The sequence below is a fragment of the Anastrepha ludens genome, chromosome 6 (genome assembly GCF_028408465.1).
Source record: "Anastrepha ludens isolate Willacy chromosome 6, idAnaLude1.1, whole genome shotgun sequence".
In the NCBI taxonomy this organism is placed as follows: Eukaryota; Metazoa; Arthropoda; class Insecta; order Diptera; family Tephritidae; genus Anastrepha; species Anastrepha ludens.
This window is the reverse complement of record NC_071502.1, coordinates 52,662,673-52,687,168: the sequence shown is the minus strand read 5'-3', so window position 1 is coordinate 52,687,168 and position 24,496 is coordinate 52,662,673. Positions and strand designations below refer to the sequence as shown.

The 24,496-nt window shown below is 36.9% G+C and overlaps 1 protein-coding gene across 1 annotated transcript in view; it reads left to right on the top strand.

Annotated features, from left to right (window-relative positions):
- The window catches only part of LOC128867071 (protein Wnt-5), a 194,908-nt gene that overhangs the window by 65,378 nt on the left and 105,034 nt on the right, over window positions 1-24,496 (top strand). The window contains exon 4 of the mRNA XM_054108165.1: window positions 20,783-20,963. Within this exon, the coding sequence (XP_053964140.1) occupies window positions 20,783-20,963 (181 nt within the window). The remainder of the gene's footprint in view (window positions 1-20,782; window positions 20,964-24,496) is intronic.

The following is a 24,496-nucleotide window of genomic DNA, read 5'->3' as shown; positions in this document are numbered from 1 at the left end:
CCCATATATATGTATGAGTATGGAAGTGTGTATGTGTATATATCCTGTTGTGGAAGCCAAATTTCTCGGCAAACATTCTACTTAGTTCACGAACTAGTATTTAATGGTTCAAGTCAGACTAGTTCTAGATTTAAAAATAACCAACTAGAAGTTTTTGCAGAAACAAAACTATATTATTATTAAAACTAGTTCGAGAGTGATTAGAATTGTGTAACTTTTCTTCTTCTTCTTCTTAATTGGCGCGATAACCGCTTACGCGAATTTGGCCGAGTTTAACAAAGCGCGCGCGTTTCTTTCTCGTGCGCCAATTGGACACACCAAGTGAAGCTAAGTCCTTCTCCACCTGATCTTTCCAACGCAGAGGAGGCCTTTCTCTTCCTCTGCTACCACCAGCTGGTACCGCATCGAATACTTTCAAAGCCGGAGCGTTTGTATCCATTCGGACGACATGACCCAGACAACGTAGCCGCAGGATCTTTATTCGCTGCGCTATGTCTAAGTCGTCGTAAAGCTCATACAGCTCATCGTTTCATCGTCTGCGATATTCGCCGTTGCCAACGTGCAAAGGTACAAAAATCTTACGTAGAATCTTTCTCTCGAACACTCCAAGCGTCGCTTCATCGGATGTTGTCATCGTCCAAGTTTCTGCGCCATACGTTAGGACGGGCATGATGAGAGTCTTGTAGAGTGTTAGTTTTGTTCGTCGAGAGAGGGCTTTACTACTCAATTGCCTACTTAGTCCAAAGTAGCACTTGTTGGCAAGAGAGATTCTACGTTGGATTTCAAGGCTGACTTTGTTATCGGTGTTAATGCTGGTTCCTAAGTTAGTTACACAATCACCACATAGAGCTTCATGAATATAAATGTTGATGGAGTTAGCCCCCTGCTAATTTGTTGATTTTGAACTTGTTCTTAATTGGTATAGTATAATAGCCTATGCAGACGTTAATGGTAATCAGGATTAACAACTTAATTCAGAATTAAGTGCAATTAAGGCGGATTGACAACTACACTTAATTCTCATATTTTAAGCGGATTAGGGGAATTTCCGATGGCAACATTGCCGAAAAATGGTAGTTAATATATATTGGGGGAAAAAATTATTGAAACTTTTGAAGAGAAGAATAAGAGAGACTGGATGCAATACTAGTTTGCACTAACACATCCGAAAACACATTAACTATTTTGAAATTTCAAAGCAGTTTGAGAAGTTGCAATTTCAGATTTTTCTTTTTTTTTAATAAATAATTATTTTTAAGTATCTGGGCAGCTAATACTCAAACAAATACAAAACTATCCAATAAACAAATCAGCTGTTCACTAATCCTCGTAACAACCGTTTGGCATGCTACAATTTTAATCAGAATTAATGCGCCGGGAATCCCGATTAACACCGCCGTCTGTCTAGGCTATAATACTGACGCAGATACTTGGAATGCAATGGAGTGGAGTTGGCGGACATTTTCCCCTGCACTCAGTATTGCCCAATGCACTTTAGGCCTAGAGATAGGATTTAAAATATAGAGAGGAACTTCCCAGATTTTTTACGAATCCTAACAGTTTATCGATGTTTATCTCCATACAACTCGTCCATTCTCAATACATCCGACCCAGAATGGACCATCCAAGTCTCACAAAAACCGAACAGTTGTTGAGAAAATGCTCTGTAGTATTATCATCCACCAAACACAATTTACAAAGCAGATCGTCGATGAAGTCTATGGTGGCCATATGTCGTCCTCATGTATTGTATTCCGTAAGTAGTCTTATCAGGGCTCGTAGCTCATTTCTTCTCTGTCTGAGAAGGAATTTTCCTACCACCCTCCAGAGGTTTACTTGTTCCATAACTTCTTGAATACTGATGCAGAGGCTAGCAATAGCACCGCTGCCACTTATTACGAGTATTAGACTTCATGTCAAAAAGAGCATGAAAAAAGGTAGGAGCCGAATTACTTAAACTTGAAAGGAAACCTTCAAAACTAACATACTATGTAGCTCAGAACTAGTAGGTTTGACCACGGGGTACATATGTATGTATGTGCACAATAGTGTTTAACATTTTAAGCATTCCTATTGTAATTATTTTGTGTGCAACATCATGGTCATGGTATAGCCAACAACTCATCCCATTGCTGCAATTGCAAATTTAATGCTTTGAAAGTTCATTTAAGCCTTTCACAAAAACATTTCACCGAAAAACGATTCGTAAAATAAACGTAAATGCACCGTGAAAACGACACAGTAGAGCTGGGGTGATACGTACTCGTACAAGTGTCTAGTTGTTATGGTAATATTCTTTGAATCTCTGCACAAGTGAATAAGTGTTTGTGTGTGAGGTTATATGCAGGATAAAAAGTTTGAAATTAATTATTCAAACATTTACGATCCAACCCTTCACATCTTGGTAGTCCCTGTCGTTTTCCCTAAGTGTTCACTCGCCGGCATTCACATAAACATAACCATTAAAGGAGATAAAAATCATGACATGATAGCGCGGCGTCCCTGGTGGTAATGGCGAAAGCTGATGGTCGCTGTGATAGCGATGATGATGCTGGCTTGCAGGTTGGCTGGCTGTCTGTCGGAGGGCTATCGGTGGTGTTTGTAACCTCAACGCAATTCCCAAGCCACAGCGCCGCAGTGGCAACGTGGCAGACAACATGAACGTGCAACATTGTGGTACTTGCTTGGCACGTTTGCACAAACCACTACTTGAATATCGAATATGGGCGTACTTGGTAACGCTCAACGTCGTTGCCGAAAATCTTAGCTAAGAAGCCAGCATAAATGTTTCATTAAATAATAAAATTCATATTAATTCGGTCCTGTGGTGGCGCACACATACGCATACTAACAAGTTAGTTAACACAGAGTAATCCAAGTTGAGATTTGTGGCAAAGATGCCATAGCAGTGTTGCCAGTATTCGCCACTTACGCAACGATACTGGCGCGAAAGTTTCAACGACGCAGCGGCACTTGTTCGAACGGCTGCTGCCTTTGTTGTTTACCGCGTGCCACTTGCCACTTGCTGCTGTTACTACTCGTACGTTGTTGCTTTGCTACTTCCGATTCCTGTTCCGCCTTCCTGCTTGGCAGTTACTTTTGTAAATGGAGTTCCCTGCAATTGTTCTACCCTCAGCTATGCGTCTGCTGCTGGCATCTTCTTACCTTACTTGAGCATTTAGTAAGAATTTGTATGTTTTGTCTATGTATTTATTTTACCCATTCTTTTGACACTCACATTGCCTTCAAGTTGGCCTCTGCCATTTCTACTACTTCCACTTATTAGTATCATACGCTTCGTCTGACACGGAATTAAATTTAAAGCATATAAACAAATCCCTGTGCGGCGTGAGTATATTGTTATTAGTAGGATAAGAAGCAACCCAGCGGTAAGTTTTGTGATGAAGCGCTTAAAATTCAACATGCCCATGAAGTTAAAATCTTAGACATTCAAAGAATGGTTTTTTTAAAACATGTTCAACAAAACTGGGCAATGGCAGATACAGTTCTCGATGAGAGGTGAGAAGGAACTCTACAGCTTGACGAGTAATTCAAAAGCAGTCTCATTAAATACTGCGCGTCTCCCTTATGCAGTACCCTCCAATTGCATATCCAAGTGAGAATAGAGATTTATATACTTTTCCGATAATTTTTGGTTCCTCTAGCCCAGGGATTACTATCCCCCCCAGCATTTCCCAATTCAGAACCGATTCCTAATTGAGAACCGAAGTTTGCATGATAATTGATGGGAGAGTTTGTTTCCGTACCAGTTCGTCTGCGGACTGTTGCATTGTAAAATAAAAATTGATTGCAGTTTCTTTGTCAGAGTTTACTATGTTGATCTATGATCTATTGCTTCCAATAGCCGTCTCTCTTTGTGCTGTTAATTTTGACCGAAATATGCTGCCGTGAGAGCTCGCATGAGTGATATTGTGTTTGGATCTAAGTCAGTAGGTACAATTCTGTGATTCTCCCCTCTTAGGAATTCTCTAGATACACTTTCAGTTGACTACCACGATAAACTATAACTAATTCACATTCTTTCCCGCCACAGACGAAACTAGATATTGTTAAGATCAACTTTTCCAAATTTCGACCATAAAAAGTTGGTTATTATCGATCTATGCCGCTCTCAACGGACAAAGAGCCGCAGCTCCGGCTTCAACAAACCACTGATAATTGATGGACTTTGATCAAAAATATTCCAGATTATATTCAGTAAATTCAAAATACAAATTTATTCCTCAAAAGTGATATTATCTCCATCATATAGTAGTACTCCCCTTCAACTGCAATGCATTTATGCCAGCGTTTGATCTAGCACTCGAAACATTTCTGTAACTCTATAAACTCTCATAAGCCCACGTCTCTTCTCCAGTAATGATGCGTTTGATAAATGTTGGGTCGGTTGCAGCCTTGGAAATCATGTATTTGGCGATATCAACGCGGCCCTTTTATGCATGAAATGCTGGTCTTTTGTGATCAACTTTGCAGGTAGCAACACTACGCAAACCCAAATCATTAACTAAAATGTCCTCAACAGAATCCTAAGCTATATTTAAGTCCTTTGCCAGCTCGCTGATGGTTAACTTGCGGTTCTGATCAAATTTTCTTTTAGCTTTCGTCACCCTCGATGGACGCTCGATCTCTTCTGAAGCGTTTATGCCACTCGTTAACGGTTGTCTACTTTAGAGTATCATTTTAAGATTTTCTCACTATTGAATCCACTTTTAAAGTTATAGTATAGGCTTTAACCTTATAATACCAAATATGTACGCCTACTTTTTTCAGCTAGATTAGACAACAATGATCAGATATTTTACAAATTTATTTATAAGTGTTTTAAGGTTTATGGTTGCGATCTACAATCTATGTGAGACTCTCTACCACTCTCAAATTCTAAAATGCAAATTGGCTACTTAAGCTATTATTTTCTTAAATACTTCCGCTGCTCTCATTTCTTGTCACCAATGAATCAACTCAACCTCAACAACCTCGTATCACTTGCCACTGGGTTTGGGCTCGCTGCGGACAAGTGCTGAGCAATTTTCCACGCCGGATCTATTAGTGCTATGAGCGCTTTTGTATTAAATATGTCCTTGCTGAGATTTAAAAAAGTGCACTTTTTGGGCATAAGGCAACAACAACAGGCATTGTTCATACGTAGGATATATTTAATTGCTTCGTCACCGCCACCACCATCATCATCATCATCATTATCATCATCAACACAATTTATAGAAGGTTCTGAAATATTTAGTGCACAAAAAACAAAACAACATAACAACATGTCCACATCCACCTTTTGTCTTACGCAGAACCGTAATTCCCGAAAAAGGACAAAAAGCAACTCAACAACAATAAAGAAGACTGAAATATGTAATATATGACAAAAAACATAAAACAAATAATAATAACAACAATTTGTAAGTTATCTCTAAGCTTTGTAAGTGAATGAGCATTGCTGAGTCATTCATTCATTCGCACACACGTACATACATTCATACCTTTACTCACTCATGCAAACAAAAACATGGAAAGGGGAGTCAATATATGCGAAAGGACATCTAAAGAAAGGGATCATATCCTGCGGTGGTGGAGAGTAAAGATTGTTGCTGTTGTTTTGGTGCATCAATGGGCATGCCTGTGTACGTGTATGTGATGTAGAGAATTTGTTTACACTGAGAATCTTATAGGCCACATACTTCATAACCTGCGCGTACAACTCTTGTCCTTTTAGTAAATACTCTGCTATGGTCCGTTTTGTTTTTGTTACCAAGGTTGCTCTTTCAATCCCTCCGCCCATCAGCCTCTGCTTATATGTCTGCTGCCATGTCGGTGTGGCATGGAATTTTGTAATAAGTGCGCGCACTAATTTAACAATTTGTTGCGGTTTTAAGTTATGATGCCGATTGAAGCATGGAGCAGCCCAGCAGCATACAAATACATACATACATATACAAGAGTAACCCGAATGCGGGGTAAGACTGCGCAATGGATATTCTGGGCATTTGCTGTTTGGTAAATGAAGTATTCTGACAAAGAAAGGGTGGTTTTGATATGCTGTCAGACACAGCAATACACACATATGTATGTACCTTTACGCATAAATATGTACATGCACACAGACTCATATTAAATGGAGTTTTCATGTGCGTGAAAATTCGTTCATGCTCATGCCTTTTCGTGCTTATTTCAATTCAAATTGGTTACGCTCGTAAAATATCAAAATTTTCCTGCTGGAAAATCTAATTTTTCCTTTTTTGCGCATCGAAAATAAAAATATTTTATAGACATACGAATCTATTTTTCGCATATTTCAAGCTTTTCATCAGCTGAGTGCAGTTTATATTTTATGATGAGACAAATTTTTTGAAATTAACAATTAAGTTTTATTCAACAATAAAAAAAAAATATGCGCATGATAATAAAAAATATTTTTGTTAATTTTACGGATATCGTTTCAATACGAAAAATAACCCTGTAGGGAAAGGCCATCACTCAGCAAACATTCAAGTTCTTGCACTGGAAATTTAGGGTCGAAGGCAAACTAGTTCGAGAGTGGTTAGAATTGGACTAGTTATAATATGGCCAATTAGAGGTGTATGCAAAGCAAATATTCTTTTATTACTGAAAATAAGAATGCTGAAAACGTTGGGAATGCAGGAAATGAAGATTACATGAATATAAATGTTAATGGAGTTAATAATCTGCTATATCTGATGCATATTTCGGCAATTAATATTAAAAATATTAGTTACTTTAATTGGAATAAATAGGAATGATATACTTTAGCGGCAAAGAAAACTAGTGGGCTTACCTGTATAGAATTCCGAGTTTTTGCATAAAAGAGGAAGAGTTGCCAGAATAGTTAATAAATTATATACGTATACCCGGCAGTGTACTTTTTCGACACAGTTCAATATAAGAAGCATCGCCATACCCTTATTTTTGTGCCCCCATATTTAATTGTTTTAGAGTGTTATGGGGCTAATTTTCGGTGCCAGGTGGACGTCGTGAATCCGTGCCACCTTATAAAACTATTTTGGACTCATCAGTCCACAAAATATTACGCCACCTGTCAGTTGTCCAGCTAGCATGTTTTTTTGCTTTATTCGTGGGCTGTGAGCTGCTTATCCAGCTTTCAGTTGTTTTTTACGTTCGGTCATGTCAGACACATTTAAGCTCACCTCATTTTTAATTTGTATGGTGGTCTTCATGGCGTTCTCTTTGAAGCTCTTTACAATTCTGCAATCGTCTTGCAGCAAAGTTTTTCGTATTCCTCCTCTTTTTTTCCGGCGTTTTCACAAATTTGATTGCATTTGAAAAATGAAAGAATATTTGTATATCTGTGTAAAATCTTCCATCTGCTCCCAATTTCAGAAACTGCTTTCATTTTTCGGGGATGCAGTGCCTCGCTAGAACCATTATTATCAAAACAAAATTTGCGCAAAATTTTATTAAAATTCCATATAATGTTGCATTTAAAAACATAGCGACGCCAATAAAGTACCGTTATTGACGTAGTTGCTAGATTTATTCAGATAAACTCCACGCATCTTGAATCCCTTAACCATTCAAAGATATTTGATGAGATTTATATGATTTTTATGGAAACAATAAATTGCTTCAAAGCAAGGGTACTGCTATTTTCAAGTTCACAGCTGTACATATGTATAAATATATCATATTTTAATATACATCCATCATCATTCAGAATCACTGACAAGTGTCAACAATCGGTCTACGAGATGCACTTCCACATCTGCCGCCGTTACGATTGCAAAGTATTGTATGTAGACATGTATGTGTATGTATGTAGTGTAAATAGTGCTCCTCCCCTCAACTAATTCACTTACGGGCACATTGTACGACTGAGATTTGCGGCAGGCCTCTGCACCAGCTGCTGTCGCTCAGTGATTAAGTTTACGATTACGATTTGATATGCAAAATCCATCAAATACACAAAACCTTCCATTGAAAAGTATCAAATTAACACACAAAACAAACAAAAGTCAAGAAAAAAAGAAATAAAAACAAAAAAAAAAAGATATGGCAATGAAACCCTCCGATTACCAACTGGAACACCCGCATTGATGGATGACTTAGATAGGCAGGCCAACAATAGTAAGCAACAAGGGAGATGAAATGAGGCAGTGTTGTTGGAATAAACAAAAGTGAATGAAAGCGGACAGACGACAATGGCAAATGGTAACCGGCAGCTGCTGGAGGCAATATTTGAATGAGAGTTGAAAAAAATTACGATTTTTAAATGAGCCTAAAAATTCGACGTCATCACATCCTTTCCCACTACATGCAGCGCGCTCGGCACTTGTGGACTTACATTCATATATGAATCGTGTATTTTCCTCCATTATTTACATTCGTTCAGATATGCTATGTGTGCAGGTTCACTGTTCAAGCCGGCAAACTGAAATGCCTGCTGATATGATTAGTGAAACCTATTCAAATCGCCAGCAAATGCACTACGAAATACGTGACACCGACACACAGACACGTTACGACACGTTACACAGAGAAAATAAGGACCTGTCAAATAAGTAGTATTAAAAAACTAGTCCAATTTCGGTAATTACGAACCACTTCGCTTCTCACGTTGTGTGGCAGCGACAACTGTCTTCAGAGTGTGACGGTAGCAAAGCAGAAAAGCCACGTAGACTAAAAAGATACTAGACGTAGCCCTGGTGAAAAGAAGCGAAAGGTGTCAAGTCGCAAGTCATGCGTGTAACCGCCTAGTCTCCTTGCATGATTTCCTATGAGATAATGTCCTGTGTGGGCCCCTACTAAGGTCCTAATTTGAAGTCTACTCAATTTTATAACACTCATGGACGGATTTAGCTTTGGCCATGTTTGCCTAACAATTTCACAGATATTAACGCTAGTCCATCTTTGATTTGCAGAGCTGATTAGTGCGTCCTTGGTAAGAAGCTTATAAGTTGTGAGAGGTACCTCCATAAAATTACTTATGTTTGGCATACAAGTACCTTCTCTTGCAAGTTGGTCTGCCCTACAGTTCTCTGGTATATCTCTGTGGCCTAGAACCCAGCATAAGATTATACGATATTGCTTGGCCATCTCATTAAGAGATTGGCGACAACGTAAGACACTCCTTGATGTTATTTGGAATGCATCCAGGGTCCGTAGGGCAGCTTGGCTGTATGATAGAATGCAGATATCTGTTGATGATATTCTGTTTATCTCTAAGAATTTTAAGGCTCCATAAATAGCGTTTATTTCCGCTTGAAAAACCCTACAGTGATCCGGTAGTTTAAAGGGTTCACTGGTAGAAAGCTCATCGCAATATAACCCTGATCCTACACCGGTGTCCATTTTAGATCCATCCGTGTAGATCTTAATGGGTGTGTTGGGTGTTGGATCTTCTTCAAGCCATTCCAGTCTAGAAGGGATTTTCATTAGGAAACTCCTTTCGAAGCAAAGAATGAGAAGGTGATAATCAAAGTCACTGGGTATCTCCGTGTAGGAGTCTAAGATGGTTGAATGTCCATGCGTGACTGTCTTCCATTGTGTACTCGCTCTGAGCTTTAAAGCGGAACTGGCCGCTGAGTATTTGCAGAAGAGATCTAGGGATGGCAGATGTAATATAATCCTTTTTTCAAACATTTAAACAAATTTTTCCATTACTCGGTATTATTTCGTATTTACTCAGTACTCGCTACTTTCTTTGATACTAGAAGTGAGTAGAACTATTGATTCTAATGCTACATCGAGTGACTATTACGCCAATGAATACTGGTAAAGAGAACAAGAGCAAAAATGTACGTTAGTGTGCATTGCAATAAAATATTTTGGACTTATTTCTGCCATTCAAGTTGAATTTTTTAAATTATTCCTATCTTCCTGCAAGCGAAGACAACCCGAACCAATCAAGGTTCTAAATCCGATAGAAGCGAACCAGTTAATTACATCAAAGCGAACCAATTTGGTAGTACTGAGTTTCCTTGTTGTTTAGCTCGTCTAAGCGTTGAGAATTGAATTGATGGAATACACACATGCAAATGCTGAAATGAATACACATAAACAGTTAATTAAATACTTTTGTATATACATAGAGCTTAAATATTCTATTGCCTATAATTCACGAATTTTTCTTATGTACTTTCACTCTTAGCTAGGGGTTTAAATTCAGGATTTTTGCTATCTTCTGATTAAATTTTTTGAGAGCCCAGTGATAGGTGGTCGCCCTCCCTCAAATGCAAGGGATATCACATGTCTATGTATATTACTTACTTTAATATTGTATAGAGAAAGGTATATGGTATACATTAGGTCGGCGAAATTTTTTTGTTTTTTGACATTGTACATAAAATTATAGGAAAAAAGTTCGCCAAAGCATAGCTCTAAAATCAATTTCGAGCACCCCAAATTTGAAAAGAAGCCATTTGTAATTAATGTGAAAATGAATATTGACGAAAGTATTATGAAATCTTATTTTTTTTTAAACTTGTGCGTGGTAGGAATAATTTATTTTTTATATCCAGATTTTATTTAAAGAACCACAAGATAGCGCAAAATGTTAGAAATATATATTTTTTTATTTACACATAATTTGCTTTGTACTGTCAACTTGTGTTTTTCTAAATAAAGAATATATATGCAAAATTTCTTTTCTTCATATAATGTTGAGCATTTCCTTCCACTTAAAATAAAAGAAAGATACCAACACCGTATGCAAAAAAAAATCAACATGGTTTTTAAGCGACTTTCACCTTTTATATTAGAATTCAAAAGGCTATAGAATTGCATAAGAAACAGATTTCCAAAAGTTGTGATTAAAAAAATTTAAATTTGCATGAACATGTTTTTAATTTTTTTTTAGTTTTTGTGAATTTTTTACAAAGCTGCCAAGTCAAGGTTTTTGAATCATTTATAAAAATAAAGATTGTAATTTTATTTAGTAGCTGGGAACGGTGTCCAATTGTTCCACGTATATAATTATACATACCCTATGAACAGAGCTAAATTTCAGGCAAATTTATTTTATCTCCTTCAAAATATGACCCGTCTGAAGCAACACACATATGCCAACGTTTGACACAATCCTCCATGCATCCTCCTTCGTCGCATTCTCTTTGATCTCCTCTTTAGACTGAAATCTTTTTCCACGAAGTAGTAACTTTAACTTGGGGTCATACGGTGCCTGCACGATGGTATTTACTCGGTGTTTGGTCAAATAATCCAGCACAATTTGGGCTCGGTGCGATAGCGCTTTATCAACAAAATCCAAGAATTGCTTACTCACATTTCCGGCCGTACAGCATCTCTTAAACGCTTCAAAACGGTTAAATAATATTCTGCCTGGCTCGATGGAAGGTACTCATGGTACACCACCCCTTGGCAATCGAAGAAAACAGTCAACCACTGGGAAGGTACTTTTTGATCATAGGGTATATGTTGCGGCGCCTCGTTTGAACCACATGTTATAGAGATCACGGGCTTCAATTTCCGGCACCAAAAAATTGTTTATCATAGCGTCATCCTCGTCTTTGAAGAAATATAGGCCGATGATTCCTCCATCCCATAGGTCACACCAAACGCTTGTTTTCAATATATATAATGGCTGTTCTTGAATGACTTCAAGTTGCTCTTTAGCTCAAATACGGCCCTGCATACTTCGCCGGTATCTTTGCGCAAAGTGTGCCTATTCGGCCAAATCGTTTGCGTTTGATAATAGCCCGATTGGGAGTTCGACGGTAGAATTAAGCAACTCCTGATTTTAAGTAACGCGAGGCCACAATATTTTCAAAATTTTACGCAAGCAGGCGTTGACGACTGTTTGCAGCCTTTGGACAAGCACGGCTGTAAGCGACCAGGATTAGCAGCCATATAGTAACACCCATTTCGCATTAGAATTTAAAATTCGTTGATATGGTATTGGAAACCCATCTGTTGTACAACAGGGCAAACGCCGCACGAGCTTTGTTGATTCGGTTTGCGTTATCTTCAAGCGAGCAAAAGTCAGTCTGTTTCTATAAAGTAAAACGGGGGCTTCGTTTTGCGTATAATTTAAATAAATTTAGTCTTGCTAATGTTTAGTTTAAATCCAACTTCGCTTGCGACAGCACTGAGCTGGTCTACATTTGTTTGCAGAGCTGACCTTTTGACGTACAAAAGCGAACAATTGCACGATTATTAATTCGAATTTCTAGAGAAGCTTATGGTGTGGAAACTTATTAAATTTTAGTGCATTAAATAAAGCACAAGTTTGAAGTTGTTAAAAACTCGATTTGGTTTTGTATAACATTTTTCCCCTGGAAGTGTTGGGCATTTCCATCATATCATGAAAGAAATTGTCATAGAAATTGTCTAGAAATTCTAATTAAAAACCCAGGAATTGGGATATAAGGTTTTAGGAATTTCCTAATTTTGGTATAGGATTTGAAAATTGAATTTATGTATGTGTATGGTTTTCGTAGGTTATGAGTTATACTTTTATACAAAAATAATAAAAAAGACAATATAAATAAAAAAAAAATACCAGTCTAACGGTTAGACGCGATAGAAGTGAAACCTTTGCGGTTTTTTTAGTTTTATTTTCCTTTTGTTTTTTTTCTGTCGATATTCACGACACTTTTCTGCATTATTTTTCGGCATAATTGCGGTAAATATTTAAAAATGAAAATATTTACGAATATAAAAATACGGACGCAATACAGCACACGCGGTTGCTATTATGAGCGTCATAACGCGTATATTACACAGACGTACTAACATACACACAAACATTCGTAGGACGCTTGGTCTAAGCAAGTATTAGGTAGTGTAGTATAGGTATACATAATGCCTTCTCGCTCACCGTGGCTCCGTAATACGCAGTCGCACACACATACGTACTAGCATGCATACAAACATGCATACGTATGACGCTTGAACTAAACACCAAAGCAAGTAATAGGCAGTGTAGTATACGTACTACAATACTCACTATACTGGCGTGGCTCAGCAGTATGCAGCCACACACATATACGTATATCAACATATAACGCTTCGTAGCCAAGAGTGGGAGGCTACAAAGCACCGCACAAAGAGGAGACGGAGAATAGGGAACGCTGTATAACTGTGTTCTATCTCATTCTCTGGCAGGCTATATACTATAAGATCTATATGTATGTCTATTTTTAGTGTCGCCTTTTCGTTTCATCGAGTCTCAAATCACTCCCAACGATTCTAAAGAAGTTTTCACTTAAAAAAAAAACACAAAACTGGTCGAAATGCCGATTTGCAGTTAATCGTCGCGTATTGTGTCATATGATTGATACATTCAACTTTTTCGCCGCTTGATTTGCTGCTCTCGATTTTCTGAAGGCAAAGTTAAATTACTTACATCGACCTTAACCGCGCTGTTAGTTCCGCCTTCCCCAAACTGGATAAAGAGGCAAAGCGAATGGGTTTGGTGGTGAACGAGGACAAAACGAAGTATCTCCTGTCTTCAAACAAACAGTCGGCGCACTCCCGTATCGGCACCCACGTCACTGTAGACAGTTATAATTTCGAGGTTGTAAAAGACTTCGTTTATTTAGGAACCAGCATTAACACCGTTAACAATGTCAGCCTTGAAATCCAACGTAGAATCTCTCTTGCCAACAAGTGCTACTTTGGACTAAGTAGGAAACTGAGCAGTAAAGTCCTCTCTCGACGAACAAACCTAACACTCTACAAGACTCTCATCATGCCCGTCCTAACGTATGGCGCAGAAACTTGGACGATGACAACATCCGATGAAGCGACGCTTGGAGTGTTCGAGAGAAAGATTCTGCGTAAGATTTTTGGACCTTTGCACGTTGGCAACGGCGAATATCGCAGACGATGAGCTGTATGACCTTTACGACGACTTAGACATAGCGCAGCGAATAAAGATCCAGCGGCTACGTTGGCTGGGTCATGTCGTCCGAATGGATACAAACGCTCCGGCTTTGAAAGTATTCGATGCGGTACCAGCTGGTGGTAGCAGAGGAAGAGGAAGGCCTCCTTTGCGTTGGAAAGATCAGGTGGAGAAGGGCTTGGCTTCACTTGGTGTCTCCAATTGGCGCCGGTTAGCACGAGAAAGAAACGACTGGCGCGCTTTGTTAAACTCGGCCAAAATCGCGTAAGCGGTTATCGCGCCAATTAAGAAGAAGAAAGTTAAATTACTTAATTTTTATTTATTTAAATATTATTTTTTTTTATTAATTTGTTTTTGTTTTTTTTGGCTTTCCAATAACTGTGCTTTTAATGCATGTAGAGCTCCAAACATTTTTTTGAATTAAATCGAATTTTTTGAGGCCTAGTGTCCTCCATTTAACTTTAAAGCAAAAGCCGCGTAAATATTTTAATGTTGGAAACAAAAGCAAAATGGTACATAAAAAATGTATGCGGAGGCTTGACTTGTTTTTGCTTGTGTTTGTTTTTATTTTTTGGTTAACTATTTTTCGTGCTCTTGCTAATCGGCTTAGAACCACATTTCATTAAAATTCACTCAAACGCAAAAACATAAGTCAAAATCAATATCTTTTTGCCAAAAGCATCAGTGCGTGATGTGAGTAGGTACTTATTGCCAGTTGCAACAAAAAAAAAACGACAAATAAAGAACGCCATATACTCGTAGCCAATTACTCTCGCAAGCATGCCAATAAGTTTCATTCACAAATTGTGCAACAAAAAAGTTGAAGATCATGCAGGGTACTGATAGTGAGTCCTTTAGAGAAAATTCTATAGCTCCTTTCATATATAAAAAAAAGATATTAGGAAATTTTATATCGTATTCAATTAGAACAACGGGGTCATGCTGACGAAATTCATTTGCCAAAAATGATAAAAGAGACAAACGCATACGTACCAAAGTTTGTAAGCATGAAAACTCATACAAAATATCTATTGACCATTGAGGTCAAAAATGTTGCCAACTTCAAACAGAAAAGGAAGTCCGCTTTTACTTAATTTTGTTTTTTTTTTTTGTTTTGGCAATGTAATAAAGCGTTTTGCTATGTAATCCTATAAAACGCAATTAATGCCTAACTAAGCGAACAGCGGAAATCTATATAGAAGTGCACGAGATTCAAGCAAATGTCGCATCCGGCTGACATTTAGTGTAGATTTACGTAATGTACACATATATGTATGTAGTCAACTATAAGTGTACATTTATTTGTTTTCATGTATGTGTATGTATATGTATATGAATTGAACTACATACATACCCTGCAGGGAAATGCACTAATACCGAAATGGTGCAATGATAATGAATTTGGAAATATGGCTATTTTGTGAACCTCTATTCTTTCTACAGAAGCAACTGGTAAATTTTTCACAAGATTGCCCATCCCTTTTTCGTTTGTTTGAAACTCGTTCTAAGTGCTACAGTTAAGAACTAATGCGATTTGCATACTTTTTTTTGTTAGTTCTGAAATAGTGTCACATATTTATATTCCAAAAATTATATCTAGAAAAACAAAAATTATAAAGTTTTTCGCAATGCAGCCACTATTGCTATAGTCGATAAGATAGGAGTAATGACGTTTCACCCAGAAGGGCTTGAGTGAAGTTCTTGAAATAGAAAAATATATTTTCAGTTTTTTTTTAATTATTGCGCTCTAATTCGGCATTTAAAAATTTCATAATTTACATTTTATTAAAGCACATTATTACATTACATCTACAAGTGTACACTAGGGTGCATGACTCTGCATATAAAAAACAAAAATAAAAAAACCTCTGTACTGCATCTTTAGAAAAATTATAAAATGTATTATATTTTAAGACTAATTCCAAAATATTTCGGAAATCTGATTTCAACTGCCGCCTCTAAATATGTAATTTTCGTGTTTTTATTTTGTAATTTCACGGCCAGATTAACAATAAAACCAAAACAAATTAAAAGATGGCTTTTATTTATTAGTTTATTTTACCATATTTCAACCTCAACTAGAAAGCTTACAAAATGAAACTATTTCAGATATATTTGGGACTTACGTAAGCTAAGCCGATTGGAATGTATTTCCGAAGATCTAATTAGTTTGACTCCGTTGATAAAATTTGTTAAACATTTTTTTATTGTGAAAATTAATTATACATATATAATAGGTCTATTTATAAGTTCGTGCGGTTTTACAACAGATGGCGTAACTTGATTATTATTCCATCGATCCACATTTCCAAACATTCATTGGAGAGCTACTGTCGTAAGGCACAAACGTCAGTATAAGTTTTTTATTTGAAGCGTAAACAACAATATTTTTACCACACTTGAAAATGTCGAATTTCGTGCCAAATAATGTGTTTTTGCGGGGAATTCTTCTTCATTAGTTTAATATGAAGAAAAAAGCAGCCGAAAGTCATCGTATCTTGGTGGAAGTTTATGGTGAGCATGCTCTATCTGAGCGAACGTGCCAGAAGTGGTTTGCACGCTTTAAAAGTGGTGATTTTGGCTTGGAAGACGAAGAACGCGAGGGTGCGCCGCCAAAGTTCATGGATACCGAATTGGAGGAATTGCTCGATCAAGATCCGGCTCAAACGCAAGAAGAGGTTGCAAAAACTTTGGGAGTTGATCAATCAACCATTTCCAAACGTTTAAAAGCCATGGGAATGATCCGAAAGGTAGGCCATTGGGTGCCGTATGAATTGAAGCCAAGAGACGTTGAACGCCGTTTTATGGCATGCGAACAACTGCTTCAACGGCACAAAAGAAAGGGTTTTTTGCATCGAATTGTGACTGGCGATGAAAAGTGGGTCCATTACGACAATCCAAAACGTCGGGCAACGTATGGATACCCTGGCCATGCTTCAACATCGACGTCGGCGCAGAATATTCATGGCCTGAAGGTTATGCTGTGTATCTGGTGGGACCAGCTGGGTGTTGTGTATTATGAGCTACTGAAACCGAATGAAACGATTACGGGGGATGTCTACCGACGACAATTGATGCGTTTGAGCCGAGCACTGCGAGAAAAACGGCCGCAATACGCCGATAGACACGACAAAGTTATTTTGCAACATGACAATGCTCGGCCACATGTTGCACAAGTGGTCAAAACATACTTAGAAACGCTCAAATGGGATGTCCTACCCCACCCGCCGTATAGTCCAGACCTTGCGCCATCCGATTACTATCTCTTCCGATCGATGCAACATGGCCTGGCTGACCAGCACTTCCGTAATTACGATGAAGTCAAAAAATGGATCCATTCGTGGATTGCGGCAAAACCGACCGAATTTTTCACAAAGGGAATCCGTGAATTGCCAGAAAGATGGGAAAAAGTAGTAGTAAGCGATGGACAATATTTTGAATATTAAATTTGTAACCATTTTACGTCAATAAAGTTTCAAATTTCGAAAAAAACCGCACGAACTTATTCATAGTCCTATTATAAAATCTCAATTTTTGGAGATATTTTCAAATTTCATTTATGGAATCATGAATCTTAATATTTTCCCGATGTCATCGTGTCAGGACTCAAACTAACAACTTAATGCGTCACTAATGAACAAACAAAAAAATCTTTTTTTCTTTGATACAGTCTCACTCTGAGCACTGTATGAACTAGTTCTGCACCAGCAATCGTTTCATTGGTTCAAGTTTTCCCTACAGAGATATATGTTTCTCTGTGTGCGTTTATATGTGTACACTTTTGTGCGCTTTCACTTATCCCTTACTGGCGTTGATATGCAACAAATTGCTGTGACATTTGGTTGACGACACGTATACGCACCGTTGCACCCGTTGGCTGATCTCCCTCTCAATCATTCTATCAACACTCGATGCGCATTAATTTCGTCCATACAGTTTACTTGCTTGGCCGACTAAAGTTGGCTGAGTGGGTCAATGAGGAAGTGGAAGTGAATTTGAACTGATTAGTTGCGGATGCTGTAAATATTTTAGATATATAGATGGGTGGATGGTCTGCGTAAAGGGTGTGGAGTACTTCAGTAGTATTTTTGAAGATGTGTCACATGAAGTTCTAGAATCATAAGTAAGAGTGGCAATGTTGGAGAGTGATATAGGATATTGAGGGGAGAGAGGAGAGCGGAGAGCGGTTGCTCTCTCTCAATAAGCGCAAAATGTTTGTATTATAATGAGAAGACTTAACAAATAGAAATACGAAGAGCAACTGACAGTAAAATCTATGCCCGCGAAATACATCGGCTGTATATTATTTGTGCTCATGCCAAAATAAACGCTTCCTGAGTTTTTTGTAGGAAGTATGTAGACATGTTTTTTATGTAGAAATGTAGTATAAAAGTAAAATTACTAAATAGTAGTAAACGGCAGTATAAGAGACATTAAAATTAAAGCATGCGACATTATTGTATAAAATCTTTCATTTCACGTGTGTAGTGTTAATTCAATAAAGATATAAGAAATACGTTTTTCCAAAATATCTCGGTCAGAGTTCGACTAGGCGAAGGTTTTTTTTGAAAATTGTGTATTTTCATTTTGCCATTAAATTTTCAGTATGACGTTTAGAAGTATTTCGGCGGCAAACCCATTTGGAGAGTAATATTTTGAGTAGAAAATAGTCTATGACCAGCTTAGAGCAATATTACAATTTTTTTGTCCTGAACTGTACATAGTAGCCTTTATCAAATATTTTTGTAAAAAATAACTATCGGAAATTTTCAAAGATATTTTAGAAAAAAGTTGTAGGGCATTTTGAATGCTTACCTAATCGTTGTGCATCAAACATTTTAATTAAATTAATTTTTTTGATTCCACAAACTTTCTCTTTTAAATCAAAAAAAAAACCGTATTATTATTCTATATTGCGCTGAAATTTTTGGTTTTTTTTTTTATATTCCATTGAAATAAAAACAAAATAATTTCATCATATATTTTATTCCTATTTTTTTTTTGTTTTGTTATTATTGTAATATAATATTTTTAAACCTTTTTTTTAAACAACGTCAGCGAGAAAAACTAATTTTGCGAGTGTATTAATTTTTGTATGTGTAAAATTAACTCTCATACGGGTTTCTTCACATTTTTCACTTTATTTGGAAATAGTTATTTGAAAATAGTTTTAAACAATTTTCAAATCAATACTTGGACAATTAAAGAGTCACAAGCAAGTCCGTTCGATAATTTTCATGATTTTATTAACATTTTTGACGATTGCGCTACCAGAACGGAATGATTGGAGTCACTGCTTTGGTGCCCGATACTATATTTGGTTCATTTTTTTTCTTCTTTTCTTAGCTGTATTTTGAAATGCTGTAACCCACAACTGGCTTAACTAAACACCAGATTGTTAAAATACTGTTTAAAGGGTAGTGTCACCTATATTACACCAGCTGATATTTAAACCTTTTTTTTTATGCATAACCTCTAACAAAAAGGTGAAAACAGAAAAAACTCATACTGCAAATGCAGTCTTTAGCAGTCCGATAGTTATCGTTTAGTCGATCGACAGAGAAGTGCTGCCCTGGAACCGAAAACAACAGTTAACAATGGGGCCAGTAGTGCTTTGATGTGGGGCTGTATGTTTGCTGCGGGTGTAAGTGAGGTCATATTTATTGATAACACAATTGATAAACGAAATACTAAGATTTTTTAACAAAAAATTCGGCTGAAAAATAAAAACTGGGTATTGAACCACATTATTACATACTTTCAGCCCCACAAAATACACCACAGCTATTCATCGATTGTAGGTCTTATCTAGTCAACACTGTACAATACCACAAAATAAAAAAAAATATGTGTTGGGGCAATGTTCCCACTTCTTGGACTTTCTGATGATGGACTAGATGTCTGGTGTGTTCAACAGTTCTATGTAAACTAAAACAGGAAACGTTTTTATGGAACATTTTAATCTCCCAACATTATGGATTTTGTTTGTCTCTTTCGCGGAATAGGGCAAAACATACTCGTAAATAAACCATAAAAATATTCATCATAAAATTCCTCTACAAGTCTCTTAACACAACAAATCTCAAAATTCCACCTAAACGCCAGAAAAGGTGTGAATATTAATTTCGTTGGTGTGTATTGAAAAAATTGCTTTCAAAATACATATATAAATCACAATACACATTTTATTGACACAATTACTTATAAAAATAGTAGTAGGAAAAGAGTCGAGTATTTTTGCTCATCTTTGTATGCTCCAATTTTTGCCACACCCACTTTTATTTTAATAAATGGAAAATCACTATGGCAACTAGCTATTGTATTTTACTGAGCACCCTGTTTCTTCTAATTAAATTCCGCTCGTCTCTTGACATACTCACAAAGCCATACAACCTAAGGATGTATTTATGTGTTTATGTATATATGCATATGTATGTGTGTGTGATTGTTGGCAAGGAATTAATATTGGCATTATTAATTTTGCATTAAACTTGAATGGAACAAAGTTTATTAGTGTCATTTACAGCCGTTGCAGTACAGTACGTCCGTTCATATTCACACGTACATACACATACCTACATACATAGAAAGATTAAACTTGCCCAGCTTACTACGCTACCATGGGTGTTAATTGGGTCTCAGCGCAACGAATATTGCTGCGTTAGACGTATCGGCTTAAATACAATTTAATATAGAGAGTTTTTGTACTGCCTCCCCCTTCCGCTTTATGAATCATTAGTTTACTTTGCCAAACGTTCACCTTTACTTGCTGTCTAGCATATTTGCTGCTTATTTAACTATAAACCTATTTAATTAAGCTTACGTTTCTATGTGTGTATGTATTTATGCATGCGTTTATGTGTATGTGAATTGATTTGAAATTTATTTACGCTAAACAAATTTACACCGTCTTGATTACAGGTTCACCGGAAATGGCTTTCATTCATGCGCTCGCCGCTGCTATGGTGACCAGCTTTATAGCGCGTGCCTGTCGTGATGGCCAGCTGGCGTCGTGTGGCTGTTCGCGCGGTTCACGACCAAAGCAGCTGCACGACGATTGGACGTGGGGTGGGTGTGGCGATAATTTGGAATATGCCTACAAGTGAGTAAACATGGGGACGTACCCACATAAATATTTGATTAATATTTTTTAATTTAAATTAAAAAGAGAACAGTTGAAGCTAAATTTAGTTACTTTATTCTCTTAATTTCTGTTTTTGTAATTTCTATTCTTCAAAAATTTTCATAGGATCTAAAAGAATACGCTATTTAACACACTGCCATATAGGTATAGGTCAAACTGCTCCTCCTTGATATTCTCTTTTGAATGTAGGCCTTCGAGAGCGCATGATAAGTACATGACTTGCGCCATTGGATAATAAGGTAGTGTCAAAATCTCCCAATTTTTTGGGAAACGCGCATATATGTAGTTGCGGTTGGTCAGTTGAAAAGAAGAGGAAGGCCAAGTTGTCCATCCATTTCCACATTTCTCCCTACTTCCCACTGTGCCTCTTTTACTCTTTCTTTTTACTATGCATAAGAGCAAAGCCATCGTTGTTCGTCTCTATAACTCGATACGATCATTTGCCCATCCTCTTATTTTCATACTTCTTGCTTTACAAAAAAGGCGCACAACATAATTGGGTGAAAAAAAGTAAGTTTTGTTCGAAATTGTGACTCTATGTTGCACCTTCTGTGACAATTCCTTATATTCCTTACATGAGTAAAATACGAGTATGTCGTTACATGTGATTGCACCTACTTCAATGCTAACTAGTTCAATAAATAAATAGTTATTATGATACAATTAACGTTTTTTTTGGAATGAAGTGACGATGTGTGATTTTTAATTGTTTCTTACTCTATTTTCGAAAAACTTCCAACACAAATTTTTTTATTTTTATTTTATTTAAAAATTGGAAAGTAATGAATTACAATTACAATGAATTAAAAAGCATTAAGCACAATGGAAGTTTCAAACTTTTTAAGGGGGCTTTTTCAGGGGCATTCGTCTAATGCAGCTTTAGAAATATGAGAAATATGAAATATATATTATAAGCCAATTCCAATACTTTATATAATATGTGTATAATACAATAAGTGGCAACGCCCTTCCAAATTTTTTTTTATTAAAACGTTCTCAATCATAATAAGATGATATTTACATCCTAACACTTAGTTCATCAGCCCAGTTGACATGCTTGGAAGCTCCTTCTCCTATTTGTAGTGCACATCTTGGTGTTGTTCCACAAATGGAAGGAGATGCAGTTTTAAGCCAGCTCTGAGCGGTAAATGGATTTTTAAAGGTATAAAAGATGATAAAACCGGGGTAATATGTAGGTTTTGAGTAATGGTCTTTCGAATAAATTTTCCTTGTTTTTTATATAATGCTGCCGATAAAATGATAGCACCGAAACATTTTGACCAGTTTTAACTTATTTTTTTTTGTGTTTTATGTTCATTATTTTTTCTTATAAAAGCATAGCCCATTCTATTTGAAAAAGATTATACAATCACACCAAATTTCGAAAAAATTAGGAAAATTCTACGAATTCTTCTTTTATCCACATAAAAAAATGTTGCTCATTTCGAAGGAAATGTGCAACACCGAGGAAAAAAATTATCAAAAATCAACATTTTCTGAAAATTCTGATAAAAACTGTGAAATTTTGATGGACATTTTTTGAATGTTTAAAAATATTGCACAAAATTGTAAGCTTGGATTTATGCTAATGTTTACTTTTGACTAAAATAATTTAGAAATATTGTCCAAATTTGTTCATGTAGGCTACCTTATCATTATAAGGGGTGATCAATTTAGAGGTATCGGATTTTAAATTGGTCGGTATCTCGTGAAAAACGAAGTTGTTTTATCCACAAAGCATTAGACTTTACATACCTCCACAAATAAAAGTCCAAAGGTGTGCTAGCACTTGATCTTGGTGGCTAATCCACTGGTCAGAGACGAGATATAAATTGCTCAACGAAATGACAACGCAGTCACGGTTTCACGGGCTGTATGGCAAGTAGGGTGCACGAAATACACAATAAAAAAAATATAAATAATTGGCGCGTACACTTCTGTTAGGTGTTTGGCCGAGCTCCTCCTCCTATTTATGGTGTGCGTCTTGATGTTGTTCCACAAATGGAGGGACCTACAGTTTCAAGTCGACTCCGAACGGCAGATATTTTTATGAGGAGCTTTTTCATGGCAGAAATACACTAAGAAATACACAAGATCTACTCAGATTTCTTAGGAGGTCGGCTAGATTTAAAGAAAATTAAAAAGGTAACCCGAGTGTAGACAACGGACTTATGTAATGGTGTCTGAGTGCCGTACTTGCTAGTTTGTTCCGATAAAAAACAAATATTGTATGTGATTTTAACAACTATCAGTTTATACTGTGTTTGATTTTCATCAATTTTGAGAACGCAAATAGATATGGTTTCACCCGTACCTAGCCGCTTTTTCACTGATTTAGTTGCTTCATGCACACTCTTGTTTAATTTTTCTTATCTCAGCATATTCCAGTATTCATTTTTTTGTATTTTTGCAGGTGGCAGGTTAGTTATATTACTAAATATTTTAATTAACGACTAATTGACCACAATTTTTCACAAAGGATTTTTCAAATCAAGTGAAAACTGTTGGAAAAAAACTACCCACACTCCCATATTGCGTAATCAAATTAAGTGTCGGCAGAAAAAAGAGGACTTTTAAAAGGCATGCGTGTATAAAAAATTTTATGATCCCATAAAATATACCACATAAAACGGTAAGTTGCCAAAACGAAAAACAAAAAAAAAAAAATAACAACAACAAAACCAATGCGAAAATGCCGCACGTCAAAACAAGAAAAATATGTACTTTTCTCTTATACGCTTCCCGCACTGCCTCTTTGCCTGGCGCCTTAGCTCACACGCGCCTTCTCTATCTCATTGAAATTGGAATTGATATACTTACGTATTTGCCTGTGGCAACTGTGTCGATGCTGCACCAGTGTTGGCAGTGCTTTATCTTCACTTATTGTTGCTTCTGTTGTGTTTTTGTTGGACACAAACGCAGATTTCTTTTTGTACATTGGTACTCTTTTATGCAAAATTGCCCATAACTGCAAATGTCGTTTGGGGAATTCTCGAACTGCGCATACCTTAAACCTTCTAACCGCCCTTCTCACTTAAATGGCTGGCTGTGTATACAATCGTTGGGGACGGTGACTGCGTGTGTGCGTGTATCTGTTGTGAGTTTGTAATAATTTATTGTTTTTCCCGAGTTCACATATTTCAATATATACTGCTTTTGTATTACGTGGCGCGCGAACTGTATACACCCCTACACACACCACATACCCACATGCAACAAATCAAGCGCAGCTCGTCCGTGAGTCGCTTGTGGCTATTTTTAATGCACAAATTTGACGCTTTTCCACAGGGGTACATAAATTATCACGGTATACTGCTCATCGGCTGCAATTCAGCCGCACACGCCGTCGCCGCCCCTCATCACAAACTTCGTTATAATATTTGCCGCAAATTTCCTCGTCGGATTTATGTTATTTTTATTATTTTTTCTGTCCTTTCGTTGCGCAGTTAGTTTTCAACCACACACCAACAACATATGTGTATATATTTGCA